The sequence below is a fragment of the Chrysoperla carnea genome, chromosome 4, assembly GCF_905475395.1.
Source record: "Chrysoperla carnea chromosome 4, inChrCarn1.1, whole genome shotgun sequence".
Taxonomy (NCBI): Eukaryota; Metazoa; Arthropoda; class Insecta; order Neuroptera; family Chrysopidae; genus Chrysoperla; species Chrysoperla carnea.
The window spans coordinates 1,349,564-1,373,180 of NC_058340.1; the positions used below are offsets into that span (position 1 = coordinate 1,349,564).

General features: G+C 28.9%; 1 protein-coding gene across 2 annotated transcripts in view; it reads left to right on the top strand.

The window, feature by feature from the left end:
• The window catches only part of LOC123299093 (peripheral plasma membrane protein CASK), a 461,651-nt gene that overhangs the window by 424,721 nt on the left and 13,313 nt on the right, over positions 1 to 23,617 (top strand). Inside the window, exons 11-16 of one of the 2 annotated variants that reach the window (XM_044881315.1) lie at positions 7,645 to 7,836; positions 8,822 to 8,986; positions 9,227 to 9,295; positions 16,476 to 16,505; positions 17,713 to 17,811; positions 17,974 to 18,112. In XM_044881315.1, coding sequence (XP_044737250.1) covers positions 7,645 to 7,836; positions 8,822 to 8,986; positions 9,227 to 9,295; positions 16,476 to 16,505; positions 17,713 to 17,811; positions 17,974 to 18,112 — 694 coding nt within the window. The remainder of the gene's footprint in view (positions 1 to 7,644; positions 7,837 to 8,821; positions 8,987 to 9,226; positions 9,296 to 16,475; positions 16,506 to 17,712; positions 17,812 to 17,973; positions 18,113 to 23,617) is intronic. The other variant, XM_044881316.1, reaches the window with a different exon arrangement.

A 23,617-nucleotide genomic window follows, 5' to 3' on the forward strand; every position in this document is an offset into this window, starting at 1 on the left:
TGATACTAAAATTACATTAATTTCATAAGTAAAATTGCAAGCAATTATCAAAGAAAAGAGGCTAATTTACCTGCACCCTATCTAAAATAATTTTTATTGGACTAACCCTTTTCTATTCTAATAATTTAAAAAAAAAAAATTGTATTACAAATATGTACCACTTCCTCTATTAATATTTAAATTCTCCAAAAAATAAATGGTATGGAGAAATAGCGGATTTATCAAGAGCGATTCTTTCGAATTGGTATCTTAAAAAATAGCAGTAAATAACACACACATAAATTGTAATTCAAGGTACAACACTCTCTCATATTTAAATGTAAATATATTTAATTTTATGTTTATAAATTTTATGTTTTAACTTTTAGTTTATTATAAAAATATTATTACTATCTGCACTAACAACCACTATCCGCACTACAGACAGAGAAACTCGCTAAGGATACACTCGCTTGTGTGAAAGCCTTTGGTGAAGCATCGTTGTGCCGATTTAACAGATTATGTTTACTGAATATCTGTCTGGCTCACTGGAGAGTCAATTGACAAGTGGCCGCAGGAACATTTTCTGACAATTTTTGTGTACACTATCTAGAAATGCAAGTCTGTGTCTTAACAGCAAAATGGGAATACGTTCCACTGATAAGTCGAGAAGCGAGATCCACTCATCATCGGAAAAACACTTGGAGTGTATTATTGCACAAATTTTTCTATGTCCTAAATACCAAATTTCAATGAATAATGAAATTTCAATTTACCTCGAAAACAACGTACGTAGAGTGTCATGGCGTCTTGAATGACATCACGACTTGGTACAGGTACAATTATTTTTGTGTAAGCAAGCTGAAAGCTGTTGTAATCAACAACCTAACCTGCTTCGTGCTATTAAAATGTTATGTTGTTTATATAGCGTTTGTCATGGCGTGACGTAATACTTTCTGATTGGTGTTTGCTATCACGTGACTGAATACCTTATTTTACTAAAATTATTTTATAAAAATAATAATAATCCTTATTTTTTATGAAAAATAATTATGTTTTTTGATATCTAAATAACATAAATAATCATTAGAAACTTTTATCCAACCAATTTATTCTTAATCGACAAAAGCCTATTATAATACTTCTTTTACATCGTACAAGAAAGTAAAAGACCGAAATATAAAGTTTTCCTTGATAACACTGTTTTACCTTTATAAGTTGGTACTTCCGAAATTTGACAATAAATATTTTTATACAACCTCAAAGGGGAAAATTCTGAAATAACTCAAATGTTTGTTTATACATTATTTGTAAATATTTTATTAAAAAATTTTAATACTTAAAAACCACTTTAAAAATGCCATCATATTGTTAATTATTTAAAAACAAAAAAATGTGTTTAAAAAAAATTCAGTTTTAATGTAAATTTAAAAAAAAATTTTATTTTCAAATTCCATACAATTGTTTTTTTATTTAAATATTATTTTTTTTTTTTTGTTAATGCTGTGTTGTTTGTTGTATTTTTTTTATACAAGCTGTCCTAAAATAATCGAATTAGAAGAGTGTGAAATTTTTCTAGTTATATGAAGCGAATTAAAATTTGTATAAAACTACTTCATTTGTAAAAAAAACAAATTGACCGATATTTATCTTCAATTTTTATCTTCAAGCCATTGCTTAATATTGACATTAATTAATTTTAGAGAGCTTTACTTTGTGGAACTCCATAATTAGTTAGTAAAAAGTGGACTAAGCAAAGAAAATTGGAAATTGTATTTCTTCAATCCTAATTGACATTAATATTTTTACGCTTAAAGCTATACAAAATTTGATTTTTATTCAAAAAAATTTCAAATTTTGTGTTTCAGAACTATAAACGTGAATATCTCTGTGCAATTCAAACTTCAATATCAATAAATAGTATAAAAGTCCCTTGCCGCTGTCGATCCATATGTCCCTTTGTATGCTAAGATCATTAAAACTACGCAACCGATTTTGATGCGGACATAGTGATTCAAGAGAAAAACTTTAATGTATAATACATGCATAATATTGTAGAGAAACACTGATAATTTTAAAAGTTAAACGAATTTGTGAACAAAAGGAGCGTAAGTGATCGCATATGAAGTGCAAGTTATAACACAATAATCTTTGTATTTAAAATTGAAGTTGCCCAGCCAAGCAGGTAGTTCACAGCTAGTAGAAGATAAATTGTAGTACATTTTTCCAACAACTTTTATTATTACGAAAATTTAAATGACTCATTTTATTCGAGATATTCTGAAAATTACAAACGATAAAATACGTGGACATATCTTGTTAAAAGTTCAGATCAGATCAAAAAAATACTAAGTAAGTTTCTACTTCGAATTTCATCATATACATGACTCTAATGTTTCAATGCGTTTTAAGGCCACCTTATATAAAAAAAAAAACAATAATAACCAAAATAAAAGATAACAAATTAGGTATGGGGTCATGTAGCGTGTTTGATGGGATACGGGTATTGACCCGTGTTGTATTGTGGGGTGAGTGTAGTACCAGGGATTAAAATTTCCATTTATATGTGCTGTTTAAAGCCTTCACTTGCTAGGCCAATATTTTATGAAAGGAAAACGTTTTTGAGTAAATACTTACAGTGCACCCTCCCCAATATTTTTTCATGGTAATTTGGATAGGCCAATGGATGAAGGTACGCATTTAATAAAAAATTATATTTTATAATTCAATTTTCAATATTTCATACGTATTTTGACAAGTATACATACCTAATAATATATAAGGAGGAGTGTCGTATCTTGGATCAAAATTTACATTTTTAAAGACATGCTTTTTAAAGATTTATGATTTATGATTTTTAAAGACATCTCGTTATAAAGAGTGTTCCGATAAAATCGCCGACTTGGAATTATGCACCATTTGTTGGGACATCGATCGGACAACAGTAAAATGAACCGCTTTTTTTCTTTGGGTTTTTCAAAAGCCGTAAGTCTATGTAAACAAACCCACAATGATTGACGAAGAAGAAATTCAACGCTGTACTGAAATAGGCACCACAAAATTTATGCGCAAAAATTTTTGAAAATTTTATGAAAAGAGCATGCCTGTGTTGTCAAAGCCGACAAACTTTGAGTACTGCTTTGAAATTTCGCAATTTCATTTGATGTTTAACACTGAATAGTGACTTAGACAGAAGTCAATTTATGTCGAAAAATTTTACTTAAAAACACAAGCATACAGAAAGTTATTCTATTGAGTAGTTGCTCTCTCTCTCTCATATATGTCAATATTTTTGTAGAAATTGGTCGAAATCCAAGGGACAACACCTTACCCTATATCTAATACTGGTTTAACGAAATTAATTTACGAAATACATTCAAAATTTTACGAACATCGAGAAAATATTACATAAAATAAAAATTTAAATGATTTATGATTACAACCTTGACAGAAATATTTTATGAACATTTTTTTAATATTATCTATAAAAAGCAATTGTTTTTTTTTTTTTTTTTTACTAAAATTGAAATAAAATTTTTGATATTCTCATATTTTAAGAATTTTACTCACAGCTGGATTTTTTACAAGAAGTGCTCCTAGCTATATTTTACTTAACGAAAATTTATTCACACGTTTGAAAATCTGCCTCTTTTTTTGTATGCTTGGAATATACTGAACCCTAAATTCCCACTTGAAACATAGCACTCTTGATTAAATTACCTTTTAAACAAAGAAAAAATCAAAATCAATTCCTACGATTAGGAGCTACGATGCTAAAAATCAGGCCTGATCGATTAGCTTGTGGCATCGTAGTTCCTAAATTAATAAAACGATTTTGTCTTAATTTTAGGTTTGAGATGTAATTTGATCGAGACTTATGTCTGCCATCTTTTAAGCCATGCTCATTCGTTAAAGATCATCGCCTTTTTCCTAGCTGTTGAGTATGAACACTATCGATCAAAGTACCTTTCGAACAAAAAATTAAAAATAAAAATCAAACATTTAATCCGCGTTTAAAAATATGGGTTTCCTATTATTGAAGTTGATCATCTTTTGACCACAAAACTACCTCCTTAGAAAATAATGGTGAAACTTCGATCGCTTCTCCGAAATAAAAGCTAGTACTTAACGAATAAAAAAATTAAACAAATAAAAAGCCCGACTGCGCTAAATAAATGCTGAAAAGAAAGAAACAAGTATAACAGAAAACGTAAATGATGCTTTTACGATATTTTTAGAGCATTTTATTACATTTACGTCATACAATTTGCTTAGTTAACTAGTTGAACTAGTCATATGACAGCCACTTTAATGAATTTAACAGGAACAAAATCAGGTACATAATAGTGATGGCAAATTATGGTTGATTTTCTTGGTACATTAATAAAAGTACACAAATAGAAAATAGTAGCCTACATCATTTTTCATTTTATGAAATGTCTTTTGTTGATAAGATAAATACATTATACCATTATTATAACGAGATTGTTATAATAATAGAAAAGTCTTCTTCTGTGAAAAAAAAGTCTACTGGCTTTGAATAAAGCACATAAGTGAATAATTTTGTTAGTATGATGAACAGTATATATGAACTAATGTAAGATATTTGTATACCATGTATATGAAATATACATAGTATACTAATTTTAGTCTCAAGTTTGTACCGCTTGGAAATATTGATGCTATGAACCAAATTTTGGCATAGGTGTTCATAGAATAATTTAAATACTCCATTTTCGGTTGTCCGTCCGTCTGTGAAATTTTTACAGCACACTCAGGACGTAACAAGTGAGGTCGAATTCCTAAATGAACAACATAGGTCAATTGGGTCTTGAGTCCGTAGGACCCATTTTGTAAACCTTGTATTCGTTGTGTGCGTAGTCATGGTAGGGACAATAAAATCGATGCCAGCGCTTCCAGTGAAAAATTTTGGCGTTAAAGGGGGCTGTTATGACTAATTTGCAGTTCTTTGCATGTTAATGTTATAGAAATGTCAAATTTAAATTATTGAAAAACACGAATTAATTAAACTTAATGCATTAAAAATTGTGAAAATAAGAAATCAAATTGCACAAATATTATTTTTCAAATGTAAATTATCATAATTATTTATTTAAATTTGTGAGACATATAAAATTTGTAAATCTTAAATGCAATCCATACAATTCTATAATTAAAGTAGTGTATCGTTACCATAGAAACGAAACTCACGCACGGACCGAATAATATATCAGGATATCAGATTTTAAAATGATAAGGACTTAAAGAATTCAAACTTCGCTATTGTGCCTAAAAAATATCGGCTCTACTATTTTCAAACTTTGTGATGATGAATGCAACCCAACTTAAATTATATTTTATTAAATATAAATAAATTTTAAATAGAATGAATAAATGTTTTCCCTTATTAAAAAATTTGGGTCATCATTTTCTTTATTTTTGAAATACAAAACCTATTGTGTTAAAATAACACTTTTATTAATAAACTTATACTTTTGTTCTTTATCCACTTAACTAACACGTTTTATTTCTTAATAAAATAAAAAGTATGTCAATGAGAACTGAGAAAGAAAGACTCGACTCTCTTCTTATTATTCAATGCATTATTTAAGTGAAGAAGTATAATCATCATCGTCCTATCATTCTCTTTCTAATTGTACTTACATATAGGGGGTACACATCTATATTTGGTTAGAATTCAATATGGATCTTGAAATTTACGGGAATATTTATTTGAATAGATTTAATACATTTCTCTGTAAGATACAATCAGTATTTGAGGCGAAATAACTAATAATTGTAGAAAACAAAGTATTTGACCATGAAGCTGATGGAAAAAGTATGTCTGTCTTCAGCGAAATCATATTCATGCGAACTTGTGAATTTTGGATTTACGCCCATATCGTAGGGCAGAAGTTCCTTACTTCCGAACATGACATCATCTTTGTTTAATATCTAAAAAGTATTGGATTTTATATTTTAGACGATTCTAGGCATTTTTTTATCCAGACAGTTTTTACCCAACCTTACTATTTTCAAAATATAAGCATTTGAAAAAAAAATGCGGATTTTCGCCGAAAAATCATTATTGACGAAAGATAAAGATTTGTGGGAAAAATTTGATTTTTGAATCATTTGGTATTATATTTTGGGTACTTGAGATTTTTTACCTGACCTCAACGTTTTCGATTTTATCCTCAATTTCAGCCATACATAAAATAATAATATATTTTTGATTAAATTTTTATTTTGATTAAAATATATATTTTTGAGCTAATTAATTAGCATTTTTTTAAACGCTTATATATCGAAAACGGCTAAGGTAAAGAATGTCAAGAGTTAAAAACTGTTTAGAATATTCTTTGTTCAAAAATAATCCAAAGTAATCTTTGTTTGCGTCAATAACGAATTTTCTGCAAAAACATGTACCTTTTTATATCGGAAACGGTGAGATATGATGATTATTTTCAGAAGTCAAGAAATACTATCCAAACTATAATATTTAATGTCTTTCAAATTAAATTTTTGACCAGAATCACAAAATAATCTTTAGTTTCTTCAATAACGAATTTTTATTATTTGGGAAAAAAAACATCCCGTATATTATATACATGTCGTTATGTATTTAAATACTTCACCCTTATTCTCATCCTCTTGAATTCTTAAAACAATAAATTTCTATTTTAGAATAAGAATAACATCCTTTGTATTAACGATCACAAGGACATTCATATAACTTGTTATTGGTTAAATTATTTTTTGTAGTTCAAGATGGATATAATGTCTTAATACAGTTGGGGCTTCACATAGAATCTATCTTGTCGAGAACAAGACTAGTAATAACAGCTTGCATGAAATATTCGAGAGTGACAATAGACGAATAACCCAATATCACGCCAACCGATTTCGATTATTTTTTGTAGTGACAAATTACTTAATTTAGTGTACTTCAGATTCACTAAAAATAAAAAACACAAAAAAAAATCCGACTTCAAAAAAACCATTCCAAAATAACTAATATGCACTAAAAATTAAAGTAAAATGAAATACAAAATATTAGACTACTTAAAAGTCAATCAAATAATTAAGATAATATAATGTAGGTACAAGTATTGCTATTTTTGGAATCGGTGTCAGCCAAGAAAATAACTGTGACAGAACAGTTTGCTACATTAACTTGGCTGACATCGACTCCAAAAATAGCAATAAATTGTAATTACATTATATTATCTTAATTATTTGATTGAATTTTAAGTAGTCTAATATTTTTTATTTCACTTTACTTAGGATAACTCTAAAAATATTTGGATTATTGTTTGTTTTTAACAAGAAGTCGCAATTATTTTTTACTTTTTAGTGCATATTAATTTGTTTTGGAAATTTATTTTTTAAGTCAGTATTTTTTTTGTTAAAAGTTTTTTATGTTCTATAGAGATTTTTGTTAAAAACGATGTTAAAAGTTAAACAGATGGTCCACTTTATACAAGTTCTAAATTCCAAACTTGTATGGTTATAGCTTTCTTCAAAAAGTAAAAAAACGTTTTTAAAGATATTTTCCAACAAGTTGTGTATCTTCTAGTATATAAGTTTTAATGTTGCTCTAATTAAAAGTACATTTATCATTTTCAGTGTGATAATTACATAGATATTCTTTTATTGTTTTAGGCACTACTGCAGGCACATGACGTGGTGGCACACGAGGTGTATGGAGAGGATGCAATGCGAGTTACACCACCGCCTATGTTACCCTACCTCAATGGCGGTGACGATTTGGATGGTCCAAATGGTGAAATCGAAATGGAAAATGTTACCAGAGTGCGCCTTGTTCAATTTCAAAAAAATACAGATGAACCTATGGTAATTACTTAGTTTAATTCTCTTTTTTTTATAGTCAAACTCTTTCTAGCTACTGGAAAAAATACATAATGAGGGTTCAATTACTAAAATGAACAACCGTGTAATAATTTACACCATGGTCCTATCCAGGGAAGGGCGAGCCGGGCAACCTCCCGGAGCGACAAAAATGTGGAGCGGAGGGACAAAAATGTGGGACGATCCTTAAAATATGATATACAGTAACGCTATAAATCACTTTTATATACAAATAGTCATGACTATGATCTCCAGAAGTCATACCAATAATTTAATGACTGAAAACTTTCTTGTCTGCATTAATATATTTTCTTTATAAAAGGCCGAAAGTACGGCCTCCCAACAAAAGCAGCTAGTACGTACTTTCGGCCGAAAATAAAGAAAAATAGTGTGCACCACACACTATTTCTTGAATTAACAGACTATATAGACCTGGCAAAATTCGACATTGAGCATGATTCATTTTCGCATGGAAAACTTACGCAGAATCGCGTTTAAAACATGCACCTGAACGTAAAAGTGTAGGCTGATCGCTTCGGAAAAAATTGTGGTCAAAATTAACAAAAAATGTTCTCAAGACTTTTCTCTAACCAATTTTTGGCCTAATTTTATTTTAAGTGCTTGAGTGTTAATTGTTAAGAGAGCGCGTGAAATACCACCAAAAAAAAAAAAAAAAGATTTTCTGTTCATATTAGAAAGATGAGATTTTCACCAATCGACTCAAAATAAAGTTAAGTTAACCGACAAGTTCGAAAAATTTCATTTTCCACAACGCAACCCCGAAAATATTTTGAAGATTGCATGCTTCTTTAATATTACTATACTTTTTCACAAATGGTTGGTAAATTTACAAAAAAATTTTTACACTGTATAACGTTTATAGCTCAATTGAAAAAAAAAATTCTTTTTCGATGTATTATACTTATCGATAGAGTAAAATTGAAAAGTTTCCTTTTTTTTTTATTTGCAGGGTATAACATTAAAAATGAATGAAGATGGTAAATGTATAGTAGCACGTATTATGCATGGTGGTATGATACATCGACAAGCAACCTTACACGTAGGCGATGAAATACGTGAAATAAATGGTGTTCCTGTAGCAAATCAGTCAGTGAATGCCTTACAAAAGATTCTTGTAAGTATCATTTATTCTCCAGAAAAAAAATTTGCTTAAACTCAAGCAGTTTAGCCTCAATCTTTCGTCATGCCGATGATAGCAGTGGTTAGTCAAATATTACTAAAATAACATTGTTCATTATTGCCAATGAAGGCACTTTTGATGATAAAGATAATGAAGATAATCTAATTAAAAATTTGAATTAAGTATCGTTCATAGATGAAAAAAATACGTATTTAATTTAAACTTTATTTTCAGCGTGAAGCACGAGGATCAGTTACATTTAAAATAGTACCATCATACCGAAGTGCGCCTCCACCATGCGAAGTAAGTTCAACTTAAAAAATATCATTTATCTTAAAAAAACAGGGAAGAACATTTTAATTAGTATTTATTGTTGTATCGCATTAATTTCATTTTTTTATTTATTTCATTTTAATTCAAGTTTTTTTTTAATTTTCATTTTTAAATTAATTTAATTTTGGTGTGTATATTAATTATTATTCATTTAGGTGTGTTTTATATTCTTTATATATTTCTAATCTTTGTCCTGGCTTTGGTCCTTGCAAAAACGTCAATTATGTCGTCGTAATTAATTTTTTGGACTAGTTGGGCTTCAATAGACAGTAATGCAAGTGCATAAGTCTATCTTGGCCCATGCTTGCGCGTAAATAGGTTTTTACCCTTTTAAGAGTAGAAAAAGATCTTTCGCCTGAACAATTTGTAGCCGGAATTCTCAAAAAAATACTGAGAGCAATGTCCACATTTCTTTGTCTCCAAACTTTTTTTTAAAATCAGGGACATACAAATCTTTGGTATTTTTATTTCACACTAAAAACAAATAGAGAAGTCATTTGGATTAAATAATTTCAAAATGCTTCATACACGTGAGATTAATCTCACTAAAGGAATAGAAAGTAAAGAACATTACTCGATAAAGAATATCATTGATCGATTAAAAAATTAACCCACACAGATTGAGAAGTAGATTAATGAATTGGATTATAATATTTTCTATCGAAAATTTTTTATAACAAGTGAAAACAAACAATTGACTGAGTTGATTGTTGAAATACCATGCATAGACAGTGTTGATGACTCTGTAACATTGCACATACATACATGTCACACATACATAACTGATATTACCATGCTATACAATTTACGCCTAATTTGCGCCCTCACGGGTAAACAGTGATATTTACGAAAAAATGTTTGAAACAAAAGTTGGTTTTTTTATAAGGAATATTTTTTACATTTAAACTTTTGTTCTTTCTTTAACGGTTTACAAAATGGATCCTACGGACCCATGACCCAAATGACCTTTGTTGCTCATTTACAAACTTGACCATATTTTACGTCCTCAGTACGCTATAAAAATTTCAGCATGATATCTCTATTCGTTTTTGAGTAATCGTGATGACAGACGAACAGACATATGACAGACGACAGATGACAGACGACGGACGACAGACGACAGACGAAAGACGATAGACAACAGACGACAGGTGACAGACGACAGACAGACAATCGGAAATGGACTAATAAAGTGATTTTTACAACTTTACCAAACCTTGGGACTAAACTTAATATACCTTGCATATTACATATATGCATGGTATAAAAACTTGGGACTAAACTTAATATACCTTGCATATTACATATATGCATGGTATAAAAACTATTCTGAACCAATTTTTATAATTGATTGTCTTTACTTTTTTGTGACTCTAAAATTTTGGCATTTCATAAATTTTGCAGCCCTTCAAATTCTGCCGCCCTAGGCCTGGGCCTCACGGCGACCCCAAAAACCCTTTTATACGTCCTAAAATTCTGAATTTGCAAAAACTATGAAAGCGGGAGACACCATTTTGTTATAATTTTCGTTAAAGGGAAATATTTGTCATGCTTTTAACTAAAGAAGATTGTTTTCCAAATTAATGTTAAGAAAATTATGCTTGTTATATAATAAAGCATACCTTTAGGATTTACATGTTAAAAACGCTAACTTTAACAGGTATCTGTAAATTTAACACCGTAAGGGGTATTAAAAAATTTACCTGCTTATAAAGGATAATTTAATATTGATAAATCTGTTTTTAAATGGTGTCTATATAATAAAATCAATAGACTCTCCTAATTTCGTAACTTGTAGTGATTCGTGCGTAAAAGTGCGTAATGGTCTAGGCTGGCAGGCGCGGGTGGATAAATTTAGGGACGGTGCTATTGATGTATATCTTAACGATATTGTTATTAATAATTTTATAATGATTAATTTACATTTTAGTAAAACAAGATAGGTACTTATGATAATGAAAATGTAAAATTATAAAGACATGAATTAAATATTTTAATTTTCATCACATTTTAAGTGTAATGTTATATCTAATAGCCAATTTATTAAACAAAATATCATATAAACTAAAAACTTATTTTAAATACAAAATACAATATATGCCTTTAATACTTAATAAATTTAATATTTAGTATATCGGATGTCCCGTATGCGATGTAACGGCAAGTAACAGCACAGCTTAATAATTTTAACGAAAAACATTTTTTTTTTGAAGTGAAAACTTCTTTAGCGGCGTTGTACACTTTTTTTGTAATGGGTAAAAAATGTTAAACTCACGACAAGACACGTGGCCTGATCAAAAAAGCGTAAGACTATGTCACAGTCAGTACACCTGCTCCCGTCCGATCACTGAAGTTAAGCAACATTGGGTACAGTCAGTACTTGGACGGGTGACCGCTTGGGAACACTGTGTGCGGTTGCCTTTTTATTAAAAATATAATTTTTTTTGGTTTTTTTTTTGTTTTTTAAGTGAAAACTTCTTTAGCGGCGTTGTACACTTTTTTTGTAATGGGTAAAAAATGTTCGTTCATGAAATTGTCATGTTTGTGTATGATAGCGCAATAAATAAATATTGTATTCTACCACATAAATGATAGTACTTTTATACTGATAATTAAAGCAATTCGTGCAAAATTATTCCAATTCCAAAATATCAAAAATGCACAACGTTAATATTCAAGTTTTCACTTCTGCCGGCACTCCCGGAGTGCAACCCGTGTTTTTTTTTCAAGCAAAAGTATCAGGAATTAAATCTGTGGTTTCTTACATATATTTACTATTGATAGTATTTAATGGCCGCGAAAATTCCTGTGAATTCATTCCATTTTAAAACCTTACCTCAACATTTATGTAGAAGAAATAAAGCCATTTAAAAAACTCAAAATTCAAAAACTCGTTGAACTCATTGAACCCGACTGAGCAATCCAAATGAGTGGGTGGTAATAGGTTTATTAGTGTATGCCTGTTCTTATGTGGAACACTAGATAATTCATATGCCAATCGATTTTTCTTAACCTTTCAAATGCTACTGAAGATGTGGCAGTAATGAAAATTCAATATGGCGAACTCCAGACGCCATATTGAGAAAAACAATGTATGTGTATTCCTATATGGAACACTAGGGACCAAACACATCGGCCGATTTTAATGATTCTGACGTCACTTGATTTGTCTTAACCTTGCGAGTGCTACTGAAGATGTGACAGTAATGAAAATCAATACAACGACCACCAGACACCATATTGTGAAAATAATGTATGCATATTCTTATGTGGCACACTAGAGACCAAACGCGTGGTTCGATTTTGATAATTCTTACGTCAATCGATTTTTCTTAATCTTGCGAGTGCTGCGGCAATAATATTGTGAAAAAGAAAAAATGTAGTCGAACTATGTCAAGTGGGGTATCTTTGAATAGCTATGAAATAGACAAATCTATTAACGGAATAATCATTTAAATCGTTTCACGCAAACTTCCTTTGAGACCAAACATAAATACATACATAAGCTGCAAATGAAAGTCGAAAAACTATAATAAATGGGGTATCGTTGATTAGGTATTTGAAAATCTAAAAAGGTCAAATAAAAATATAAAACTATTCAAAGATCAATAAATTCGACTATTCAAAATTCAATAAATATAAACTGAACAGAAAAAACAAGTCCAGCAGTTTACACAGCGACTTTAACAATCGTCACCCATTATTGGTATTATTCGAGCCGGTGTAGATTTTAATGGGTCCTGACTGTTAAGGATGTATGAGCATAACAACAATGTTTGATTTAAATGCTCAAAATTTGTTTGTAGGTAGTCTTTTACTCAAAGAATATGTGGTTAAAATTTCAGCTTAGGTATCCGTGCAAATTTTTAAGAAAAAAGTCATTAAAAATCGATATAAAATACATTGTTGAACTTGCTTTTGTCTTTTCAGTTTAAATTTGACTCAATTAGGTTTATTATTTTTTAAATAATTTATTTTATTCAATACTACTGATTGAAAATTACGTATTTGAAAAAACACGAAAATAGTTCATGATCAATTGCGATATATTGGTTGATCTAGCCAGAGGACTTACCTAGATAACCTTCCCTTCTTTGTGTAACCAACATAACTAGTACATGTATATAATTGTTAATTAATGGGTATTTTATGCTTCACTAACTAACTCTTCAATAACATGTACGTACCATAATCATATTTGGATTTAATAAAGTATGTGGGTGGTACACGTTTATAACATGACCAATAATATATGTTTATGTGATATATTATTATTATAATTATAGTACAGTTAAAGATGTTACAAATTAAGGAAAATGAAAGAAACCGCTCGCATTTTGCTAAAACCTCATGGAAAGTGTTTCTTAGATGTCAAATATCATTCGTAAAGCATGAGTTAGTGGCGCAAATGGTTATATTTGTTAATGACATTTAAAATCACATTTTCTCCGAAAGCTAACGATTTTCGAAAAAATGCTTCAAATAAAAAATGTTGATTTTCTCATTTAAAGTGTTATTCTTATCGTTTAGGATCTAAATTTTATAATAAAGCAACCCAGAAAACAGGGTCCAATCTGATGGCAGAACATAATGTCCTCCATCAAACTATGCAATTTTTGTTTAAATTATTTTTTAATTGGTAAACCACAAATCGAGCTATTAACCGTAATAGATTAAAATGGCCCAACTTGTATACAAAACTTATTTGTACAAAAATATACAGAACTTTTTACATTTATTTCAATTTCTGTCGAAAATACCACATAGGACAATTTTTCTAAAGAATTCTATGTTTATTAGTCAATAATTTTTTTCGTAGTCTGCAATTTTTCGAAGATATTTCAAGATATTTAAATTTTAGAGAATATTTAATCACCCGCTTTCAAAAAACGCTCGTTAATCGTTTTTAGATATAATTAGTCATTTTTAAAGAGTAATTAATATATTTAGATAATTTTAAATAGTCCTTTCATCTTTAAAATATTCATAATCTAGATAAATTATTAATTAGTTAGTTTAGACAAATCTTATTTGAATTAAATTTCATAAAATCAATCAATTTATCTAAAATCGATAAAATTAGATTTTAGGATTAAATAAGCAGGTAGTGATTGTGTTTTAAAAATTAAATTATCCTACTGACGGTCTAACATTCATTTTTATTCTAAAATTAGTTATATTTATGTATTTATTTATTTCGTCAATTCATCACACCAGAATTTTTGGTTTTTAAGTACTTTAAATATTTTATTTAATTAATTTATTTTTTTGAATAATTTATCTGTTTGTTTAATTGGTTATTTAATTTTTAATAATAAATATTAAACTTAAATATAGAATTATTTCATGATTGTGTAAACATGTTTGAATACAGGTATTTATTTTGTAATCCATGTTTAATTTCTCGTAAATTAAAGTTCAGTATTTTTAACCCTTGCACTAAAAAAAGGGGTGTTATAATTTGGACCACTATGTGTGTGTGTCTGTCTGTCTGTCTGTGGCATCGTAGCGCCAAAACGGATGAACCGATTTTGATTTTTTTGGTTTTGTTTGAAAGGTAATTTAATCGAGAGTTTTCTTAGCTATGTTTTCGAATTTAGGGTTCCGTATCCGAAAAAGCTAAAAATTCAAGCAGAAATTGTCCAAGCTATACCAATTTAAAGTTTATTAAAAATTTCTGCTTTCCGTCAATTTTTTTAGGTTGCTATGAAATAGTTTTTGCACCAATTTACTGACAAAATTTGATTTGTAGAAAACAGAATAATAAAACCTTTTGGTACGTGCGGCATTCAGAAGTCATTTCACCTGCGGACTGAATTAATACAAGGAATAGAAGAGTCCGTTACTCTTGTCCCAAATACACTAAATAAATTTTTATATATTTTTTAATAGGTTCAGTATCATGTATTAAATGTAAATGCACAAAATCCGTAGAATTTGGAAAGGGGAAGTGCTACCATTTTGAGAAAAATCGTTTCGGCTTATATCTCCTTAATCGTATACTTTAAACCAAAAATGGTAATAACGTTTTTTTTGGTTGTACAGGCGCCGAATCATGTCACAATATTTTAAAAATTTTTAAATATTAACTAATCAGTTTCGATGTTTTAAATATTTTTTCCTGTAGGTTATTTTACATACATTCGAAAACGCTAAAAAAAACATTTAGAAAACGGTTGGAGTTAGGTTTTTTTAAATTAGCAGCGCGATATTTTGCCTCTTTTACGAGGATGAGTTTTATATACTTTCTCCATAACTTCTTGATAAAACATGAATCTATTATGATTTATTGGGTGTTTTTGTAACTATTTGGTAAGTCTATAATGGTAAGTTGTTCAAAATATGTGCAATTACATACCTAATATCTTCTAACATTATTTCGTTTCAGGGATACTAAGGGTAGAATTCTAATTTTTTATCCTCGTATTAAATTTAATAATAATAATTGAATAATTATCATAATTTATAGATAATTTATTTGAAAAACATTGAAATAAGAAGAGCATTGTATAAACAAATGCAAAAATTATTTTTTCTGACGCTCGAAAGAATCGGATGAACTTCAATATTTGCCTATCAACTTTTTATAAATTGTGTTGTAAAGTATCTGTATCTCTGTGTGTCTACCTGTGGCATCGTGGCTTTTAAAAAGATAAACGGATTTTGATTATTTTTTTAAAGTTTATTTGATTGAGAATGTTCTTGCTATGTTTCAAGTTCGAGATTAGGATTCTGTACCCGATAACAACTAAAATAGATGTGATGATCTTCAAACGACTGGCCATATTTTCTTGAAACATATCTAAGAACACTCTCGATTAAAGTACCTTTCAAACAAATAAAAAATCAGGTCATCCATTTAGGAGCTACGATGCCACAATCGATCAGACCTGATTTTGTGGTATTTAAACTCCTAAACGGATGGATCGATTTTGATTTTTTTTGAACGAACGAATATTCATCAATTTTAAGCTTGGGGAAAGTTAAACAAATACCTGTGTTCAATCAAAGTTCGCACAACTAGAAAGTTTAAAAAAAATTAACAAACATAAATTTAAATTAATTGATTGATAATAAATTAATAATATATTGATAATATTTTTTATATGGAAATATAATGATTTTTCTTCTTTTTTGCAATCAAAAACAGTTATTCAGGATTAAACCTCTTCCAGTATTAGTAAGTACCAACCTTGAAATATTATCTGGTGTGATGTATTTATGCGATATGATTTTTTTTTCAGTTCTTTTAATTTTAATATTAATTATTGTAGATGTAGAGCAAGCAATATAAGCATGTGCATTTTTTCAATTATTATTTTAATGATAACATTTTAAACGTAGCCATTTTAATTATGAAAATCGCATGGTATCATACACTCAGTTTCGCATTAGTTTTATTTGCATATTTACACGCATATATTATGTAAATAATATCCAACAAGCTTTTTTTCATTATTAAAAGAAATTATATTTAAACTGAGCGTCTATCTATTCAAATGTTTATTTTAAGTACATTTATTATGTCCCGTGTGCCTTTTGCCAGAATGGATAAGCTACACTGTTATAAAGTGTTTTCATTTCAAAAGTATCCACCCTTAATAACTCTTAACGGAATGTGATTATTGTTTTGAGGAAAACACTTCAATTTACATATCGTAATTCAAAAACGGTACCAAGAGAATTTTAGGTTTCACCTTTTCACCCCTAGTTTTGAAATTTTAAATGACACCTCTTACTTTGTTATATTTCATTTGATAGAGCATAAAATTTCTTTATTCAACCATGATAAAAAAATGAAATTGATCGGTTCTTAAGATAGATTACTTACACAGAATATGGAAGGTATCCACCCTTAATAATTCTTGACATGATGAGATTATTGTATTGAATGAAAACACATCGATTTATAAATGAACGGGGAAAGTTAAAAAATGTGGTACCTAGAAAATTTTATATAATTTGTAAAAAAGATGAAAAGCAGATTTTTAGTAAAAATTTTATTTCTTGCAAATATATTTTTCGAATAATCTTACTCTCGTGTTCAGCGAATAAAATTAACTGAATGCTGTAAGAAAAGTACGTCAAGAATTCTTCTTCTAATATTTGAACACTCTAATAAAAACTGGTCACTCGAAGTATAATCAAAAGTGAATGAGCCAGAAGAGTTCTTTTAACATTAATTTAAATAAGCGCAAAACGAGAACTTTTATGATATTATTACAACACTGTTACATTTGTATCCATCAAAGCCTCATCTATAAATATACCAAATAAATTTTGGGTGGTAGTCGTAGATTTTTTCTTATTTATTATAAATTTTTGTTAAAATCTAATTTATTGCCATATAAAACAAATGTTATTTTAATAATAATTATCTTTTACAGATATTTGTACGGGCACAATTCGATTATGACCCATTAGACGATGAATTAATTCCATGTGCTCAAGCTGGTATAGCATTCAAGACTGGTGACATTTTACAGGTAATATAAAGTTCACGTACAATTAAAAGACTATAATATTATCTTGATGCGAAAATATTCCCACAGAATCAGGTTCAGATTTAGGATTAATAATCTCTAATAAATTTAATAAAAATAATGTTTTTTTTATAAATGAATAAAAGATAATATTTCATTTTGTAGATAATTAGTAAAGATGATCATCATTGGTGGCAAGCTCGTAAAGATAATGCCGCTGGATCAGCAGGTCTTATTCCATCACCAGAATTACAAGAATGGAGAACCGCTTGTATGGCAATGGAAAAATCTAAACAAGAACAAGGTATTGTATACAACCATTCAAATTTGAATACAATTTTTTTTTTTTTCCGTTCATTAATTTTTTCACTCCTCATGTTTTTAATTGAGCAGTTCACAAGTTTTGAAAACAATTCACTTTTGTTTTTTTGATTGTACGGATAAAAAACTTAAAACATTAACTAAAATAAAAACTGTTCTGCATGAATTGGATAAAAAAAAAATTTATTTTGATATACAACTAAAGGCATGTAAAGCTATGGATTCCAGTTTTTATAAATGCAATAAAATTTAATGTTTTTGGAACAAATTTCATATCAATTCTACACAATTTAAAATGTTGCTTTTCTGTTCTATAAGCAGTAATTTACAATAAAATTGTAATAGTTATCTGAAGTTTTATATTGTATTTTCATGATTTAGCAATCCATTAGTTATATTTTATTATTTTCGAATAATTCGTGGAAAAAAATTTTTCTTTTTTAATCATAACTATTTAAACTAAAAAAATAATAATATTTAATAAATAATTTTAATATTTAACTTTTATGCCCTGTTCTAACATTTAATTGAACACAGTAAAGAATAATTTTTTTTTTTATTCGCAATTTAAGCGATTGTTATCATGTGATTTTTTTGATAAAAGCAATAAAAAAAGGAAAATACTCGAGTAGGATCGTTGTCTTTCAGTTTACTTAAATGGGATGTTTTTACATATATTTATCAAATAAACGGTTTTCTTCCCTTATTTTATTCATTAAAAGTAAGGGTTGCTAGGACTAGATTTAAAATTTTGTTGTTATTATATGGTATGACTGTCTTATCCAAATAGTAGCACTAAAAAAGCTTCAGATAACTATCGCCGTTCTTTAAGAATTTCGGATTAAAATCTATACTTTAAAAAAAAACAATAAAATCTACTTAACACACATTCTAAATCACCTGAAACAAATGCGAACTATAGCAATGCACACGCTTAGCACTGGAATAAAAATTTTTATTAACAAAGACGTAGACCTTTCTTTTAATAACGTAGAACGCTTATTTATTTTCAAATTTTAAGTACTTTAATGAAGGAAGTTGTCTTTTATTTTAACTCATTCCAGCTTTACTTGAGAAAGGATTTATATGGATTGTCACATAAATTTGGTGCATGCTTACTTATAATAATTACGTGATTATTTTCGCACTTTTGACGTTTAAGAGCATTTCGATTTTAATCAAAAAATTTTTCAACTTTTTCCAAAGTTAAACTCTTAGTACTTTGGGCATAAATTTCTTGTATTAATCTTGCTACCAGAAATCTGGTACGAGTAAATTTTTATATCTAACGCTTTTTTACATACGGGTCGTCTCTAAAAGCTCTATACAACCATCGCTCCACTAGATGCAATATAGTCTACAGTACAAAGGGGCGATGATTTCGTGGCTAACCCTCATTACGAAACTTCGTAAGTGGTTTCATTTCAGCTTCATTTATGAAAACTTTGAAAATTGGGTCGTTTTCAATGTGGAAAGCGGAAAACGACCATTGAAAAAATATGAACAACAATATAGTTGCTGTTTCGTAAGTAACATTCTTTCATCTTTCATGAAATTTAGAGGTGATTCAAGGTGCATTAAGTGCCCTAGCCAACACGTATCTATTTTTAATGACTTAAAATTTCAATGTTTTTGTAGACATTTGTAACAAAATATTATTGATTTTATTGCAGTTAGTAAAATGGTATTAAACAAATAGCTTTACATATCTGTTCCACACTTTTCCAATATGAAATTGTATACAAAATAAAAGAAACCAAAAAGTGTTTCCCCAATTTGATTTTTTTTAAATATCTGTTTCGTGTTTTTTTAAATATTTGCTCGAAGTTTATATTGACGATATTATATAAGTGAATCTGAATGATATAAAAAAATTACTTCATTATTATGTGTTTTTATTAGAATATCTCATAAATAACTGTACCTACCTAATTATTTAGACATATACTTACATTATCTGTAAATAATTTTTAATAATTTGATATGAAATAGTTCAGTGAAACTATTGAAATTCATATACCACTCGTATATAATGGCAGGGGAGCTGATGACAGAAATTTTTGCACAATTTGTGCAAGGTTGAGAACACCATTTATCGATAGTACTCGCCCAATACATGATTAAGCCATTGGTTTTCCAAGCCGTATACGTTGCAAGGTTCGACAGTAGGGCCAGAACATCGGGAACAAAATGTCAAATGTACAATTTGACCAAAGACGAAATTTATTTTTAATGATTAATTTAAGTCAAAGAAACGAGAAAATGTAAGTCTTACATTCGAAATATATTGTAAAATGCGTCATCCCAGGTGTAAGACATTGCAAAAATAATTTTAAAATGTTCAAATTCACCAAGGTTGAGCTTTTGCCAGTATATAGTTGGTGTAATAAGTAAACAAAAAATCATCGTCTTCCATTAAATTACAGTTGCATACATCTGCCAAGAGCTTCAAGTCTTCCTAGGCGTAAGATATTTCAAAATAATTTTATAATGTACAAATTGTCCAAGGTTCAGCTTTTTTCAGTAGGAAGTTGGCGTATCAAGTAAACGAAAAATCATGGCCTTCCAATAGATGAAAGTTGCGAACATCGTCTTCCCAGGTGTTAGACATTGCAAAAATAATTTTAAAATGTACAAGTTGACCAAATTTGAGCTTTTCTCAGAAGATAGTTGGCGTAATAAGTAAACGGAAAATAATCGTCTTCCATTAAATAACAGTTTCAAACATCGTCTTTCCAGAGAAGACGTGAAGCTCTTGAAAGACGATGTTTGGACCTTTCATTTAATGGAAGACGATAGTCTACTATCTACTAACAAAAGCTCGACTTTGGTCAGTTTGAACATTTTAAAATTATTTTCTAAATGTCTAACACCAGGTAAGACGATGTTTGCAACGGTAATTTAATGGAAGACGATGATTTTCCGTTTACTTATTACACCAACTTCCTACTGACAAGAGCTCAATCTTGGTCAATTTGTACATTTTAAAATTAGTTCTACAATGTCTAACATCTGGGAAAAGTTGAAGCTCTTGGAAGACGATATTCGCAACTGTCATTTAATGAAAGATGGTGATTTTTCGTTTACTTATTACACCAACTATCAACTGGCAAAAGCTCATCCTTGGTCAATTTGTAGATTTTCAAATTATTTTTGCAACAACTAACACCTGGAAAGATTCATTTTATAATACATTTCGAATATAATACATTTTCTCCTTGCTTTGACTTTATTTTGACTTTCATTAATCGTTAAAACTAAGTTTCGTCTTTGGTCAAATTTTTTCCCGACCGTGTGGCGGGACCCTGCAACGTGTACGGCTTGGAAGACCAATAGCTTCCTCATGTATTGGGTCAGTACCAGCTCCCCTACCATAATGTAATATTATCTAGGTTTGATATAATATGTGTATATTTTTTATTTAATTTATATTTTATGAAAAATCAACTCATTTTACTTATCTTATATCTAACCTTTCTACTACAGACATCCAAGCTTTTAACCTCACAAAAAATACTAACAGCTTGAAGTTATTACGGAACATGTTATATTTAATAAGCAGAATACAGTGAAAAAATGTATCCTCTTTAACAGTGTACTGTTTCATAAATATTTTGATTCTTTTCATGGTTCAAGTAAAGAAATTGCAAATTTTGACTCCCAAAATTTTTTAAGTGATGATCACGGTCAATATATTTTACTGATGAGGTTTTTATACTTAAAAATATGGAAATTAAAAATTCAATATCATTGCGAAAGTTTCAGCAATATTAAATTAAAAAATAGTTTTAATAATTGTCACGAATTAATCATAACTGATAAGCATGTAAAATACTGTAGGAAATGAAGCTTTTTACCGAGGAATTAACTCAACATCAGTAATTTATTTCGGGATCCGGTGGAAATGTTTATCTGTTTATTTTCATGCGAAGTGCTTTCAATTTACCCTCATAGGATGGGACAGAAGTATCCTAATTCTGGTCACCATATTCTCCTTATTTTTATTATTGACAATTCCCAGCATTTTTTAACCCCCTATATTTTTTACCTAACCGTTTCTCGAGGTACAAGCATTTGAAAGCAAAAAAAACTGAGCAAAAATTTAATTTGTAAGCCATTAGATATTATAAACCTCACCGCTTTCGATATATAAGCGGTTAAAAATAATAAAGTACAAGTTTTTGTTGAAAATTCTTTACTGTCAAAAATAAAAATTATTTTATGATTTCTAAATTTTTGATTTTGGAAAATTCTAAACATTTTTTTTCTGTTCTTCTTTTCTGTCTTTGCCAAAAGTTTTTTATTGACGAATATTATAAAGATTATTTTGTAATTCTGATGAAAACTTTGATCTAAAAACTAGATGATTTAATTTAAAATTTGGACAAATTTCGCTTTATTTGATTGACTTCTACTCATCATATACTATAATATGTTTTCGTATTCTTCAAAGTGTTTCAATTTTTTGAGAGGTTGGCGGTAAAAGTGTTTTAAATCAATCTGTAGTATTATTTATAATAGCATATATATCAAAACTTTACTGTACATAAACCAAAATTGGTATTTTGATATTTGATATATCTGATTTGTATAAAGATTTATTTGTTAATACTTTCGTAGCAGAGACAAATACTTTTATTGTCAAATTGTAAAATAATAAAAAGATTTTACGGACTCAACTAACAAAACACAAATCGTTTTGGTCACAAACTAATTTATTATTTAATTTTCTTGTTCACTGACCTAAAACTTGGGTCACATTTAAAATACAACCAAGAACATAAACGATTAAATTGTGTTCAAAATATTAAAAATATCAAAGTATCAAATCGTATTACATTCTCAGCTGTTTGTTCATTGTTGCATTTATTGTAGTTTGATACCACATTAAATACATTTAATTAGTACATCTAATTTTGATCATTTTTTACATACACTTGCTACACTACAACCTTAGTTTTACATTACATGTACACTTAAGTGTTCGTGTTTGCAGAAGTGACGTAAAATAATGTTGAGTACTGATGATGGATGGAATTCTGACATTTTTACATAAACACGAAATTATTTTTAAAATAATAATGTAAAACTGAAATCCAGGCCCGTGCGCACGGGAGGGGTTTTCGTGGTCAAAACCCCCTTCATTGAGAATCACTTTTCATAAATTTGAATAGAAATGTAGTCCTGTAAATGCACTCATTTATGAATCGCAATTCCACTGACTAGTCTGATATCTATGTATATTTTGAGCTGGGTACATTCTTTGACTTTGTCTTTGAATCGAGTACTTCAAACAGAAAATCTGGATCATGGCGAAGCTATCGAACTGGCGAATACTGCAAAACCGATTTTGATTGAAAGGAGGGGAAACTCTGGAGAAGGGTTAAGAAAAATTTTCTAAACCGTGAGCGATATCTGCGGAACATAACATTGATTGTGAGAGCCAAAGTTCGCGTCATAAAAGACTCAACGCTCAAATGTACAAGCT